The sequence below is a fragment of the Dryobates pubescens genome, chromosome 9, assembly GCF_014839835.1.
Source record: "Dryobates pubescens isolate bDryPub1 chromosome 9, bDryPub1.pri, whole genome shotgun sequence".
Taxonomy (NCBI): Eukaryota; Metazoa; Chordata; class Aves; order Piciformes; family Picidae; genus Dryobates; species Dryobates pubescens.
Genome location: NC_071620.1, coordinates 34932376 through 34946573, shown reverse-complemented (window position 1 = coordinate 34946573; position 14198 = coordinate 34932376). Strand labels below are relative to the sequence as shown.

Sequence of the window (14198 nt, the reverse complement as noted above, 5' to 3'; positions counted from 1 at the left end):
GCATGCTCAAAAAGTTCTCTGGAGAATGCATTTTTACAATTCAGAGCAGATGTTGCCAGAGTTTAGTAAGGTACCTTTAGTTTACTAGAGCTTTCTGGTGAGTCTGTGCAAAACATACATGGCAAATAGGTTGTTAACTCTGTCAGTTCAACCTTTGGGGAGTTTTTTTGGTTTAAAACCTGTGCAATTCTGACCCCCAACCCTTCACCAATGGAAACAACTTTGTATCAGTATAGATGTACCAGTGCTTATGTAGTTCCCTTTTATTTTACCATAAAAGAAGAAAATAAAATTGCTCTGCATTGAAATGTACTGTTAGCTTGTTATGTCTGCTTTTGAAATATTACTGAAAGGTAACATTTGCAGCTCTCTGAAGAGATTTCAAGTTCAGAGCATATGTGAAATTGATCTCTTTGGAGAACTCTGAAGTTTAGAGTGCTGAAAAAGACTTATGCTAAAGAGCTCTGCAGTTAGAGTGATCTTTGGTGTTAAAGTTCTCTGTGCACATTAGACATTTACAACGTTCCATGTGTCTTTTTGGCAGATATCACTGTTTCAAAAAATACTTCAGCCCCACTGCTCTGGTCCACAGAGGGTGAAAGATCTCATTCCCTCTCACAGCATTCTGCAACTAGCTCTAAAAAACCTGCATTCAATTTATCTGCTTTTGGATCTCCCTCTTCTGTAAGTACTGCACAGCATTAATTGTTGGGGGCGGTAATTTCAGCCCACTATGATTGTAATCAATTTGAATGTGTAGCCATTGTATTAACCAGTTTTACTAACCACTTACTGTATTATTTCTGTAGTCACTTGGAAACATTTCTGTCTTTAAGACAAGCCAGCTTGGGGATTCTCCATTTTACCCTGGAAAGACCACTTACGGTGGTGCAGCTGCAGCAGCAAGAGAGACAAAGGCCCGAATTGCTCCTTACCAGGTATGTGGTGTGAGGGAAAATGTCGTTGAAATATAGAAGCTGACATACAGAAGAGCTGGAATCAGAGAGCTGAAAATGTGGCAACAACTCCTAATTTGCCCTCTTGGCCTGCAGGAGTAGAAAAGTACAATTTATGTTTAAATTATTTTTTAACCTTTTGCATAGAAATACTCAACATAACACACAAGAATGGCAGCAGCATCTAGCTAGTCATTTCTAGCTGAGATCTTCTCTCTTCCTCTGATTCCATTTTTTGCCATTGTCTGCCTCTGACTGTTAAACTGCATAAAACTGCGCCCTTTAGTAGTATCTAAAAGGCAATTTTGCTGATCCTTTGCTCTTCTGTTAAAGGGAGGCAAGCATTTCTAAACACACTCTCAAGATAAACAATGAAATGCTGTCTATTTTAATAGCATCCAGATAGCTCTTGAAAAGAGCTAACTTGCTTTTAAGAGTTCATTGTGTTCTCAAACTAACCAGCAAACTGAAAGTGCTGACTACTTGTTTTTCATACCATGTGTGAAATTGATCTGTTTGAAGTACTCTGAATGTTAAGAGTGCTGGAGAAAAGAGTGTTAGGGGACTTTTTCATTGTGTAAGACTGACTTGTCTATATTAAAGAGATCTGGAGTTAGTGTGATCTTTAGGAAGCTACAAATAGCTAAAGTTGAAGCTAAAAGGAAGTCACTAAAATCTGGTTCATTTGGAATGTGTTTAAATCAAAATAACCTCAAAAAATAATAAAATCAAAAGTCAAAATGAACTTTAAGGAAATGGAAACAAGAGTTTGTCAGAGTTATTCTGGCTTAGTCTGTTTCTACCACAGGACAAGGGGACCTGACTTAGGGGAAATCTTGAAAGCTTGTGGTTTGTTCTGACTTGCTGTTAAATTGAACTTCAGAACACTAAAAAATTCAAGCTTGAAGGCCTCTTTAGTCATCTGGTTTTATTTTTTACAAAATAAGTACTGATTATGCTGAAAAGAGGAACCAAGCTCTGCTAGGCTTTTAAAGGAGAGAAAAACTTGCTTGTTGCTGTGTGCTCTGGGTTACAGTGAGTATTGCTTGTGCTTTTTACATGCTGTATGATCTATTTCCTGTCTTTGTGGTAAGCGTGATGTGGTTACCTGGGGGGTTTAACATGATTTTAAAGTTAGGCTGAGAGAAGTGTTGGAGACTTTTTTTTTGTTGTTATATTCTGTCATGTGGTGCAAATGCAACAGTTTACTTTTTCAGTGTAAGATGTTTTCATCAGTTACAACTCACATCAGCTCTTTATCTTTTTAAACAGCGTTAAAAGATCTGCAGTCAACTGTCATCTTGGGGGAAGGGAGGAAGCAGGAGAAGTAAAACTAGAAATTCCTGATGATGGTTATGTAGGTTGGGTTTGGGGTGGTTTTAAGATGCTTGCACCATTCTGAAAGTGAGAGCTGGTTTATTACTGAAAGTACTTTCTGCAGCACAAGCCTGTGCTTCAGTTCTGTTTTCCTGATTACTGCTTCAGAGACCCTACATGCCTAACATCTTCCCTTTTATGGTCTTTTACATTTAAATATTCCTCCTTGTGCTTTACCTCGTATGGAAGTGGGGTCCCACTTAAACTTTTAAGTCAGTGGAGTATGTTTTCTTCATGGCTTGAATGCCTAGTTGAGTGCATTTTTACTGTGTCATCACCAAAGTATTGGTTGTACCATCATATGTAGCCATAGGGCATAAAATACATGTATGTTTAGTTTAAAATCAGGCATTGTAACATTTGCCACACTTGATTTTTCAGCCACCAGTAAGAAGACAAATGAAAGCTAAACAAGCAAGTGTGCAGTCCTATGGTGTGACAAGTTCCACAGCGCGGCGCATCTTGCAGTCGCTGGAGAAGATGTCAAGTCCTTTGGCGGTAAATGGCTCCTCTTTTAATTCCTTTCATTTGATGTACTTGAAAAACACGGTGAATGTGCCAGTGTGGGATGAAGATCTTCCTCATGGAGTGTTCAGTTTAATTTGTTGCGCTGTTTGTTTTTCAACAGGATGCTAAAAGGATTCCATCTTCTGCGTCTAGTCCACTATCTTCTGTAAGTTTATTGCAATCCCCCCTCCCCCATTTTTGTTGGATGAAACTCTCTTAGGAAGGAAATCATCCACTAACGTGTGGACTTTTTCCCCGCAGCCTGTGGACAGGAGTGTGCTGAATACTACTAGCTTCCAGTCCAAACAGAAACAGGTAAGAAACAGTCACATCATAAGCTAAGATAGATAACTTCCTATGCACTAGAGCTATTGGAAGAAATGTTACAGACCTCAGTGACAGAATACTCCTGAATTTGAGTTAATATTAGCACTTTGGGGATTACAGCTGTCTTGGCTGCGTGGAAATTGCTAAAAATGTCTACTCCACCCACAGCAGATGAAGGACTGTGAAGATTACTCAAGAGTTATCTGTATGTGGTGATGTCTTAATATGTTAATCAAGAACAACGTCTCTAGAACACATGAAGTCATTTTATCTTGTCCTGCAACTTGGGGTTGAGTTCCATGTTACTATTTCCTTTTAGAAAAGCTTTCTCTTGCAAAAATTATTAGGAATAGAAAAATCCTGAGTGAGTGATCATACAGATCACTTGTGCAGATTTCCCTACTCATTTTGAGCAGAAAAAAGAAATGCTTTCTGGTTTTGTTACTGCTCAAAGCAAGGAGTAGGGAAATTACTAGATGTTGTTGCTTCTGTAACGTTATGCTTCTAACTTCCTGTTTGGATGTTGCACTGAACTGTGGCAGTGCTGTGGAAAATTATTTCCTTTGTTTTTATTAAAAAAAAAAAGTTAAAGCTAGCAATGATTTTTAATCACTTTACTTCTGGGTATCAAGTTTATTAATTGTAAAACCCAGAAATGGCTACCTTAGGATCAGGCAGCCAAAGGAACACAAGTGTGATTTTTCTTCTGTGCAAACATTTAATCTGCTTTTTTTAATGAGAAACTGGACAGAATGTCTCAAGAAGTTTCTATGGTAATCCTGTCATTAGAAATGTAATTAATTTTACAGTCACTGCAGATTTCTCAAACATCTTACATTGCTTTTACTATCTTTCACCAAATGCTAAATTACGTGAATATCAAAAAGCAGAGTGTACAATTCATTCATTTATTTATTTTTTTACCATAAATATTGAAGACAAGACAATTGAAGACAAAGCTGGTGTGGATTCTCTGTCAAATTGTGGAACTACACCTGTGATGAGGCATTAAGAAAGATCTACTCTATTTGCAGCGTAGAGCTTGACGTCAGTCTGAAAGTGAATGTTCCACACAGCTGTCACTGGGTAAAAGTAGAGAGATTGTCTGATCATAATACTAGAATTCATGAAGTTTGGCAGGGTAAGGGCAGCCCTTGATGAGAAGGGGAGGAGAGGGCTGTGTGTGCCAAGCAGAGGACTGAGTTTTCCTCCAAAAGCAGACATACGGTGACAGAACAATTGAACACTTGGGCAAAACTTCTGCAGCTATTTTTTGGTGGTATTTTTCTTGTCTTGAGGATCTGCACCAGACAGAATAGCTTTTGGAGTATTAAACATCTAACTAGGTGACTTAGGTTTTTTCATTCTACATTCCTAGCTAATTTGATATCCTTCTACAGTGAGGTCACTCAGCCTAGTGGGTGAAGCCTCAGTTCTAGGGCTGGTTCTGTTTAGTGTTTATTATCAATGATCTGGATGCACAAGTTGAATGTACCATTCTTTAGCCTGGAGAAGAGGAGACTCAGGGGTGACCTTATTACTCTCTACAGCTACCTGAAGGGAGGTTGTAGACAGACGGATGTTGGTCTCTTCTCCCAGGCAGCCAGTACCAGGACAAGAGGACACAGTCTCAGGCTGCACCAGGGGAGGTTCAGGCTAGATGTTAGGAAAAAGCTCTATACAGAAAGAGTGATTGCACATTGGAATGGGCTGCCTGGGGAGGTGGTGGAGTCGCCATCATTGGAGGTTTTCAGGAGAAGACTTGATGGGGTGCTTGGTGCCGTGGGTTAGTTGTTTGGGTGGTGTTGGATTGGTTGATGGGTTGGACGCGATGATCTTGAAGGTCTCTTCCAACCTGGTTTATTCTATGTATGGTTTATTCTATGTATTACTAAGTCTGCTGATGATACCAAACTGGGAGGTGCTGTTGGCTCTCTCAAAGGGACAAGAGGCCTTGAAGAGGAATCTAGATTGACTGGTGGCATTGGGCAATCAACAATTGCATGAAATTGAGCAAGAACAAATGCTTCTCCATCAATGGCATAGTGAAATTAAGTGCACCCTCAGCAAGTTTGCTGATAACACCGAGCTGAGTGGTGTGGTTGATGCACCTGAGAGATGAGATGCCATCCAGAAGGGACCTGGACAAGCTTATGATGTGGGCCCATGTGAACGTCATGAAGTTCAACAAGGCTAAATGCAAGGTCCTGTGCCTGGGTCAGAGCAACCCCTCATATCGGCACAGGCTGGGGGCTAAAGGAATTGAGAGGAGCTATGCAGAGAAGGGCTTGGGGGTACTGGTGGATGAAAAGCAGAATATGAGCCAGTAATGTGTGCTTGAAGCCCAGAGACCAACCATATACTGGGATGTATCCAAATCAATGTGGCCAGCCAGTTGAGGGAGGGGATTCTGCCTCTACTCTGCTCTGGTGAAACCCCATCTGGAGTACTGTGTCCAGCTCTGGAGTCTCAAGCCATTCTATGATTCTGCACCTGGGATGGAGTACATCAGGCACAAGTGTAAACTGGAAGAAAATCGGATGGAGAGCAGCCCTGCAGAAAGAGATTTGGAGGTGCTGGTGGACAGCAGGCTTAGTAAGGCAGCAGTGTGTGCCCCAGCAGTCAAGAGGAAAACCCACATCCTGGGGTGCATCACACGTGGCAGAACCAGCCAGTCAAGAGAGGTGATTATCCCACTGTATTCAGTGCTGGTGTGGCCTCACCTTGATTACACATGCAGTTCCAGGCCCCACAATTAAAGGAGAGTATGAAGGTCTTTGAATGCATCCAGAAGAGAGCAACAAAGCTGGTGAGAGGACTGGAAATCCTGTGAGGAGCAGCTGAGAACACTGGTTTGAAGAAGACTGAGGGGTGACCTCATTGCTCTCTGCAGTTTTCTGAGGAGGGGAAGTGCAGAGGGAGATGCTGAGCACTTCTCCCTGGGATCCAGTGACAAAGCTGCATCAGATTCTGTCTCAATGTTGGGAAGCGTTTCTTTACCAAGAGTGTGGTCAGACCCAGGGACAGGCTTCCTGGAGATGATTGATGCCCCAAGCCTGTTGGTGTTTAAGAGGCATTTGAACAATGTCTTTAACAACATGCTTTAACTTTTTGTCAGCTCTGACTTGCTCAGGCAGTTGGACTAAATGATTGTTGTAGGTCCCTTCCAACTCAACTATTCTATCCTGGTTCGATTCTATTTGCATTTAAAGCAAGCAGTGGACTCGTAGTGGGTTTATGAACTTAATGAAACCACTTTTTACTCTAGGTTTCAAAACAAGTGTCACCTTTTTTGGAAAGAAGTACTTCTATTCATGTTACAGATAGTGCAATGTGAATGTTATTACCAAGAGGTGGGAGATACTGTGAAGTTAAAGCTGCATTGTAAACACAATTTGCTGTTAAAACTTATTTAAATAATAGCACACATCCTAAGTCTGCAGGCAGAGCCTTTGGTAAATTTTGTAGCCTTTGGGGTCTCTCTGTCACAATTCAGTGAAATCTGTTTTGCAGACTGTACAATTCTTCCTATTGAAAGTGAACTCATGGCTGTGAAGTTGCTTTAACAAGGAAAGTCAGACCAGTAACTTCAAGTGCATCTAATGGAAATCTAAAGTGTTGGAACATATTTAATGGATGAAATTATTTTACAGCCTTTTTGTCTTTTCTGCCTTCTTTTTTTCTTTGAAAGCGACTTCAAAGGAAGAAAATGTAGGAAATCCCAAAATTCTGTGTAATTAGCTGCTCAGTGCCTGGAATGTTAAATTAATGGATGAAGCCAGTAAAACAAATATCACGCTGTAGGCAGAGGAGAGCAAAAAGATGGGAGCATGTGATAGTAACATGAGTTATTTTGTCTACAAAATCATCTGCCAAATTTTGAACTAGGATTCAGTCAGACTTTGACTACTTCTGTAGCCTTTTGGAATTCATATCTGGTTTTCTGATAATTTCCCTCTGCAAGCTAAGTGCTTTCGTCACTTAAAAATAATTTTCACTGGGTGCTCAGACTGATGGGAGGTTTATAGTTCTTTTGCTGTGGTAGTTCTGACAGAGACAAAGATGATTTGTTTGCTGCTTCTCTTTCAAAGATGGAATCACAGCATCCACCTGTCCAGAAACTCGTGACACCAAAGGCAATCACTCTGGCAGTGAGTAGGGCCCAGTATTTTAAACCATCTCTGACTCCAGCGACTGATTCCAGCAGAAGTCACCAGAGAGTAGATATGAAGCACAAAGTAAGTAAATTTTCTGGTCCTTATCTATCTGCTTTTTATAAGCTTGGCATGCCTCTAATCAGTTACTCTACCAAGGTGCTCTTTCTTAGCAGAGTATACTAATACTATGTTTGAGATAAGCGTTAAGACGGTGGGAGTCATTGTGAAATAGGTACTTTGAGGTTTTAGGGGGTTTTTTAAACAGTAAGTGGCTGGTGGTTTGTTTTGGAATGTGATGATGTGCTCTTGGGTAGGGATGTTCTCTGAGAGACTGTTAAAGTACAGAAACAATATTTTCCTTTTTGTGTACTGCTGCCACTGATGGAACGTGCTGATGTTGTGTATAAACTTTCAGGTGAGCAATGGGCTCCAAGTGCGATTTCGTGGCAGTTAGCCATTTTGATTGCTTGAGTGCAGATGGAGCCCCTGAGAAACATTCCTTAAAACAAGGCTGACATCTTCTTCATTAAAAAAGCATTCATGGTTCCAGTCCAATCTGAATGTAATCCAGGTGTTAAAGCTATGGGCTTTTTGGTTAGGGGTCAAAGTGAATAGTCCTACTTGTTAGGGAACAAGCTTATGTAGAAGCAGCATACCTCATACTTCAGTGGTATAAATTAAAAAGAAACAAACACAGAACATGTATGATTGTTTGTCTTCTCTTTCTGTGTAGTTTATAAATGCATTGAGATAAATCTTGAATTCAAACTTAACTTGCAGGGCATGGTAGAGAAGAGTTTTCCTGCAGAACAGCAAGTGAAAACATCTGAAAGGTATGGCAATTCTGTTAATTTAAAACACTTGAAGAAGGCTCTCTCTCCTTTGTCTGTGCAGTCTGCCTGCATTCTTTTGGAAGGGCAAGAACAGTTCTCAGTAAAGGGAATGGAAAATACAGGGAGGAAAAATCTGTTATGCAAGAACTGATCCATCTGTGCATCCTGATGTTCAGTGGGGGGCAGCTATTAGTTTTGACTAATTATTTAATTGTTTGGAGTCTGGAAGCTTTGTTATGAAGGAATTATTCTTTCTGAATTATTCTGTGTAAGGTGACATAGCCTAGAGTTCAGGATTTTTTAATTTTTTTTTTTTTAAAGCAAAAACCCAGAGGAAGACAGTTTTTAAATGTCCCTTTCACAGTGAAGTCACTCGTTTGCTCTGGGTTTGCAAGAAGACTGGGACCCCTTTAGAGTTGTCTGAGGCCAAATGCCAGCTTGTCTCTACAACACAAAATTCCAAGAGAGTTAATATTTCTTCTTAAGGAGGCTGTCTTGCATTGCACTGCTTGCTTGGGTTAGTTTAGGATCACTTCACGGTATCCCAGTATCACCAAGGTTGGAAGAGACCTCAAAGATCATCGAGTCCAACCTGTCACCGCAGACCTCATGACTAGACCGTGGCACCAAGTGCCACGTCCAATCCCCTCTTGAACACCTCCAGGGATGGTGACTCCACCACCTCCCTGGGCAGCCCATTCCAATGACGAGTGACTCTCCCAGTGAAGAACTTTCTCCTCATCTCGAGCCTAAACTTCCCCTGGTGCTTCACCACCAGATAATACTGAAGGCTGCCATTCTGGACAACTAGCCTTTTGGGTAATGTGTGAGTTAAGACATTCTATGTTCAAAGAATACCTTTCAAAGAACAGTATCAGGGAATTGTATTTTAGAATAGAATAGAACAGAATAAACCAGGTTGGAAGAGACCTTCAAGATCATTGCGTCCAACCCATCAACCAGTCCAACCCACTTAATCAACTAAACCATGGCACCAAGCACCCCATCAGGTCTCCTCTTGAACACCTCCAATGATGGTGACTCCACCACCTCCCCAGGCAGCCCATTCCAATGGGCAATCACTCTCTCTGTATAGAACTTCTTCCTAACATGCAACCTAATCCTCCCCTGGCATAGCTTGAGACTGTGTCCTCTTGTTCTGGTGCTGGCTGCCTGGGAGAAGAGACCAACATCCGCCTGTCTACAACCTCTCTTCAGGTAGTTGTAGCGAGCAATAATGTTGCCCTGGACATTCTTTGGCTTGCACAAAAAAAACATCTAAGAGTTTGACTTCACAGCAGCCACCTTTTCGGGGTGTAAGAGATAGGCTCTAAGGTTTGTGGTGTAAGTGCAGACAGATGTTAGGTTTTAATAATGGCTTTTCAAATGGTTCTAAATTTTCTTTGGTTGAACTCCTTTCTTCTTCATATAGAAGGAAGATCCAGGAAACTGATAGTGCTTTTTATTTGATTTGCAAGTTTTACTGCTGTGTTCTACTTCTGTCAGTATAGTTGACAGCATTTTAATTTTTTATTTTTCTTTTTAATAAAACCAGTCTCTGCTGGGTGTCTGGAGCAGAGCAGAGCACTGGTTAAGGGGCAGCTGGCTAGAGTTCCTTCATGCAGCTAAGTTGCAGTACTTTGGAATCTCTCTGTTCAGCCTGCTGAAGGCTATTTAATTTTTAAATCATAATCAGAATTGTGGATTGGACTGACTCATCTGAAGATAGAAAACAGTCTTTGCCCCTTAGAAGCTGACAGGTGTTAACAGAAAAGAGGAATATGGGCTATTACAGACAAGCTGTAATTGTATGAATAAAGCTCTATTTTGACATAAGTTTATTTTCAGAATTTGAATTGATTGTCAGTTTGGATTAGTGAAAAGTTTGAGCATATGGCTTTAAGGATCTGGCTTCCTCTCAGTGGTTACAATGCTAAGCAGACTGTTTGCAAGTATCTGACAAGTTTAGACCAATTCTTCATCTTCTGGTAACTTGACCTGGTATCTTCAAATGTACTTCTGTAATGACTGACTGCTTGGCTGCAGGATAAGCTTTGATATGGTAATTTTTTCCAGTGGTACTTCATTTTGATGCTACAATGCTTTTTCTCCTTGTTATTCCCTAGTTCACTTCTCTTTTAGGCTGTGTTGTGGGCTTTGGGGGTGGGTTTTTCATGTTTTTTTTCTGAGGGGTTTCTTTTGTTTTTCTTTCCCCTTCCTACTTGTATTAGGAAATCTTTCTGGTTTGGATCTAGGCTTTGGTAATGAACAGAGAAATGCCTTTGTGTGCCTTACAAAAGGGATCTGTATTCATGTCTGAAAAGATTTCTGGAATGTTGGCACACCCAAACACCTCTGCTGCTTCTGCTGATGGCCCGAGGAAAGCCAGAGATGCTTCTGAAGCTTTTGCTGTATTATCTTGCCACACAAGTTTAAGCCTTTTTCTTCCCTAAGAGCTGCTGGCAGCATTATATGTGCACATACACACACTCTCCCTATCTCCATATATTTTTAGTTATTTTTTATAGCCCTCCAAAGATACTCACTCATCACAGAATCAGAGACCTGACAGTCAAATTTTCCACTGTCTGGACTATTGAAAGGAAACATTAGAAAATAACAATCTAAATCAGTTCTTCTATTTCAAGCCTTCTGGCTTAGTCACTGTTCCTTTATGGATATTATGACTGTTATATATCTCCATCTCATCACTGCTATTATTAATGCAGCTTTTGCTGTGTAGAACATCAGATATTGACCAGCATTTAGTAACTTGTGGAACAGATTGTTTTGATTCAAGTTAGAAAGTGTCAGCTCTAGGACTGATAGTTACTATAACAGCTTGAAACAATTAGTTGATAAGTTGATTTTAAAAAATATTATTATTTTGCCTTTTCTGTCTTTTTTTTTTTCCCTTCCTCAACCTATGTTTTATTGTTCTGTGACAGCAATTTGACCTACCCCAAGGTCAGTACTCCTGCATCCAATGGTCTGTCTTCAGGAGCAGTAGCAAGTGGTGGTGGCAAGATGAGAAGGGAAAGAGGAGTACACTACACATCAAAACCCGAGCAAGAACAGCAGGTAAGGGACTCCTGAGGTTAGCTGCTTTCACTGAGATCACTGAAGTAACAAGCTAAGAATGTCTATTTTATTGCCTCTTAGTAAATTATAATAAAGCCACTTTAGGTTGGGGGGGGAGGTGCTGTGGGTTTCAGGGCAGGCTTCAGTGTTTTTGTCTGTTTAAGTGCCTCAGCTTTGGTTCTATATTTTTGAAATCTTTACTCATGCTATATTGGAGATGCTTCATGCAGTAAAGTTTCTCATTAGCAATTGAATGACCAAATGTTGGTGAAGGTTTGTAGAGTTTTTGTAAGGGAATGATGTTTTAAAGAAGTGCCAAGTAAACAAAGTTTATTTAATTTGGTATTTCATATCTAAGTCATGTGGAAAGATACAATCCAAGAGTCTGAAGCAGAATAGTGTTCTGCATATCTGATAATGATCACAAAAAGCTTTTGCCACTTTGTCAAACTCATAATGAGAGGTGTTTTTTCCCTTGTTTTAATGGGAAAAATCCATTTAATGAAACTGGTCATGACTATCCCAAAAGTAATTTTTTCCTGATTGGCTGTTAGGTAAGATGCCTACTACTGGATCCTAAATGTGAAAAAACCCCAAAACTAGATTAGTCTTCTGGCTGATAGAAAATGAAGAAACGTTAGATAATGTTTCTATAATACAAATGATCTGGATATTGGAGTCCAACAGACTCAATGGATCAAAACTGTGAAAGATGTAAGCTGGTAGGCTGCATTATGTTTCTGTAGGAGCAGCTTCTATCTGTGCTTAGTCACTTCAGGGTAGGTCTCAAATACTATGCAAATCGTGCTTCGACTGGCTATTCCTGTTTAACCCCCCAATTAATCTAATCTTGATAATCAAATAGTTTAAAAGGTGAAGATAATACCAAAAGTTTTTTAGATACATTGGTTTTTGAGTTTTATTCATAATCCAGGCTAGCTTGCCACTCAGTGATCTTCTGTGCTTATAGTCAGGCTTTCTTCTCTGGCATTTTGTGCTCTGGCATTTGGTAGTCCAGGGAACCCACGTACTTTAAAGATTATCATTTTCCAATTCACTGCAGGAGTGCCTGTAGAAACTTTGGCAGCTGTCCTATCTAATTCTGCAAAATGAACACTTTCTCACTTGTCTTCAGGGTGTACTCTGAATTGAGGAGCTGAGGAGATAATTAGAAAGGGTGATTATTTTTTTTTTTCTAGATCTTTTATGTAATTCTGTAATGATTTAAGCTGGAAGTGGCCTTGAAGGTATCTGCCACAGGCAGACACCTTCCATCAGCTTGCTCAAAGCCCCATCTATCCACAACTTCTCTGAGCTTATATGTTCCAGTGCCTCATCACCCTTTAATAACTAAAGCACAGAAAATGCAGTAAACCTGATCTGTGCCCCTCTGTGTTTTGCACAGGTAACAATGTTGAGCTAACTTTTCAGTATTCTTATGGGACGGGTGATGAATGTAGTACCACATGGAAACAGGCCTGCAATGAGTTAAAATGCCGTGGCAGACTGAGGTGGGAGGTTAGGATTCCTTTTGTCTTTTGTTAATAAATTACGGGTGGGACAGGGTAGGAAGGTAGTATGTCTTATAAAAGAGAAGAACTAAGATTTGCAACTTCTTTATACGAGAGGTGAAACTAAAATTTGCCACAATTAAATTTTACTCCTAGGAAGTGGAGGAACCAGTGCTACCACAAGTTCCTCTGCCCATCAGTACTGCAACACTGCCTTCCTTCAACTTCAGTTTTCTTGCCAGTAACGCTGTCTCATCGCCACCAAGCGCTGCTTCAAAAGCAGCCATGAACAAGGTAAATCTTTGTTGTGCATCGTGAATAGTTTTTTTAGGATGAATATACAGCTGCTTTGTTGTGTGTTAGCCTCTTCCATGGTGCTCATGAAAATAGCCAACGTGAGTTTATATCCTACTGAATAAATCAGGGTTATACTCCAAGCTGGAAGTGTGGGCATTGGAAAAAAAAAAAAGGTATAAAGTATCTGATTTGGTCTCTGTCCCTCTTACACCTTGTAAATGTTTAGTTTACATAATTGTATAACTGCTTCAAGTGCTATGGAGATCTTGGGAATTTATGCCAAGTTATTAAATGACAAGTAGTATTAATGGTCATATAAATCTAGTGCAGAATAGAAGCCTAGGGTGCAATAATTGGAATGTTCTTTCAGTACAAAGAACTTTCATCTGTTCCAGAGTACTTGAAACATTTTTGTGTGTTTTGCAGCAGATATCCACTTTAACCTGTTGAGATATTTGCTGAAGCGCTGACTACAATTGAGTTGACTTAGTGTAAAGTTCTTAAGATGCCTGGTCTGCTTTTCCATATACTTAAATATAGTTAGAGTAGCATCTCAGATATTTTCTCATGTTTATGGGATTTGGTTTTGTTATGCTATATTACATGCTCAATTGCATGTTTCAGTTTCTTTTATGATAACTCTTATCTGTGGATTAGAAATAAATACCAAGTTTTCCAACTTTACTGCAGAATCGCAGAGTGGTGGGGGCTGGAAGGGATCTCTGGATATCATCTAGTCCAACTGCCCTGCTAACACAAGGTCACCCAGAGCAGGTTGCCCAATGGGATCGTGTCCAGGCAGGTTTGGAATCTTTGCAGAGAAGGAGGCTCCCCCAACCTCTCTGAACAGCCTGTTCAGTGCTCTGTCACCCTCACAGGAAAGTTTTTTGATTATGCTTAGGTGGCACTTCCCATGTTCTAGTTTGTGCCTGTTCTTGTCCCTTGTCCTGTCACTGGGCACCACTGAAAAGAATCTGGCCCCATCTTCTTATTCCCACCCTTTAAATACTGCTAAACACTGAGAAGATTCCGTCTCAGTCTTCTCCAGTTCTCTTCTTGTAAGAGAGAACATGTGTTAGATAGTAAATTCAAGTAGCTGCTATTATTTTGCCAGGGTATTTTTCTTCTAGATGTAAACCTTCATTCTTTTCA

The 14198-nt window shown here is 40.3% G+C and overlaps 2 protein-coding genes across 2 annotated transcripts in view; one reads left to right on the top strand and one right to left on the bottom strand.

The window, feature by feature from the left end:
• Positions 1-14198, bottom strand: part of CAP2 (cyclase associated actin cytoskeleton regulatory protein 2) — a 307559-nt gene that overhangs the window by 182431 nt on the left and 110930 nt on the right. The window lies entirely within an intron of this gene.
• The window catches only part of NUP153 (nucleoporin 153), a 48155-nt gene that overhangs the window by 21039 nt on the left and 12918 nt on the right, over positions 1-14198 (top strand). The window contains exons 4-12 of the mRNA XM_054164371.1: positions 545-684; positions 810-938; positions 2715-2831; positions 2962-3006; positions 3102-3155; positions 7259-7405; positions 8105-8157; positions 11106-11238; positions 12906-13043. Coding sequence (XP_054020346.1) covers positions 545-684; positions 810-938; positions 2715-2831; positions 2962-3006; positions 3102-3155; positions 7259-7405; positions 8105-8157; positions 11106-11238; positions 12906-13043 — 956 coding nt within the window. The remainder of the gene's footprint in view (positions 1-544; positions 685-809; positions 939-2714; positions 2832-2961; positions 3007-3101; positions 3156-7258; positions 7406-8104; positions 8158-11105; positions 11239-12905; positions 13044-14198) is intronic.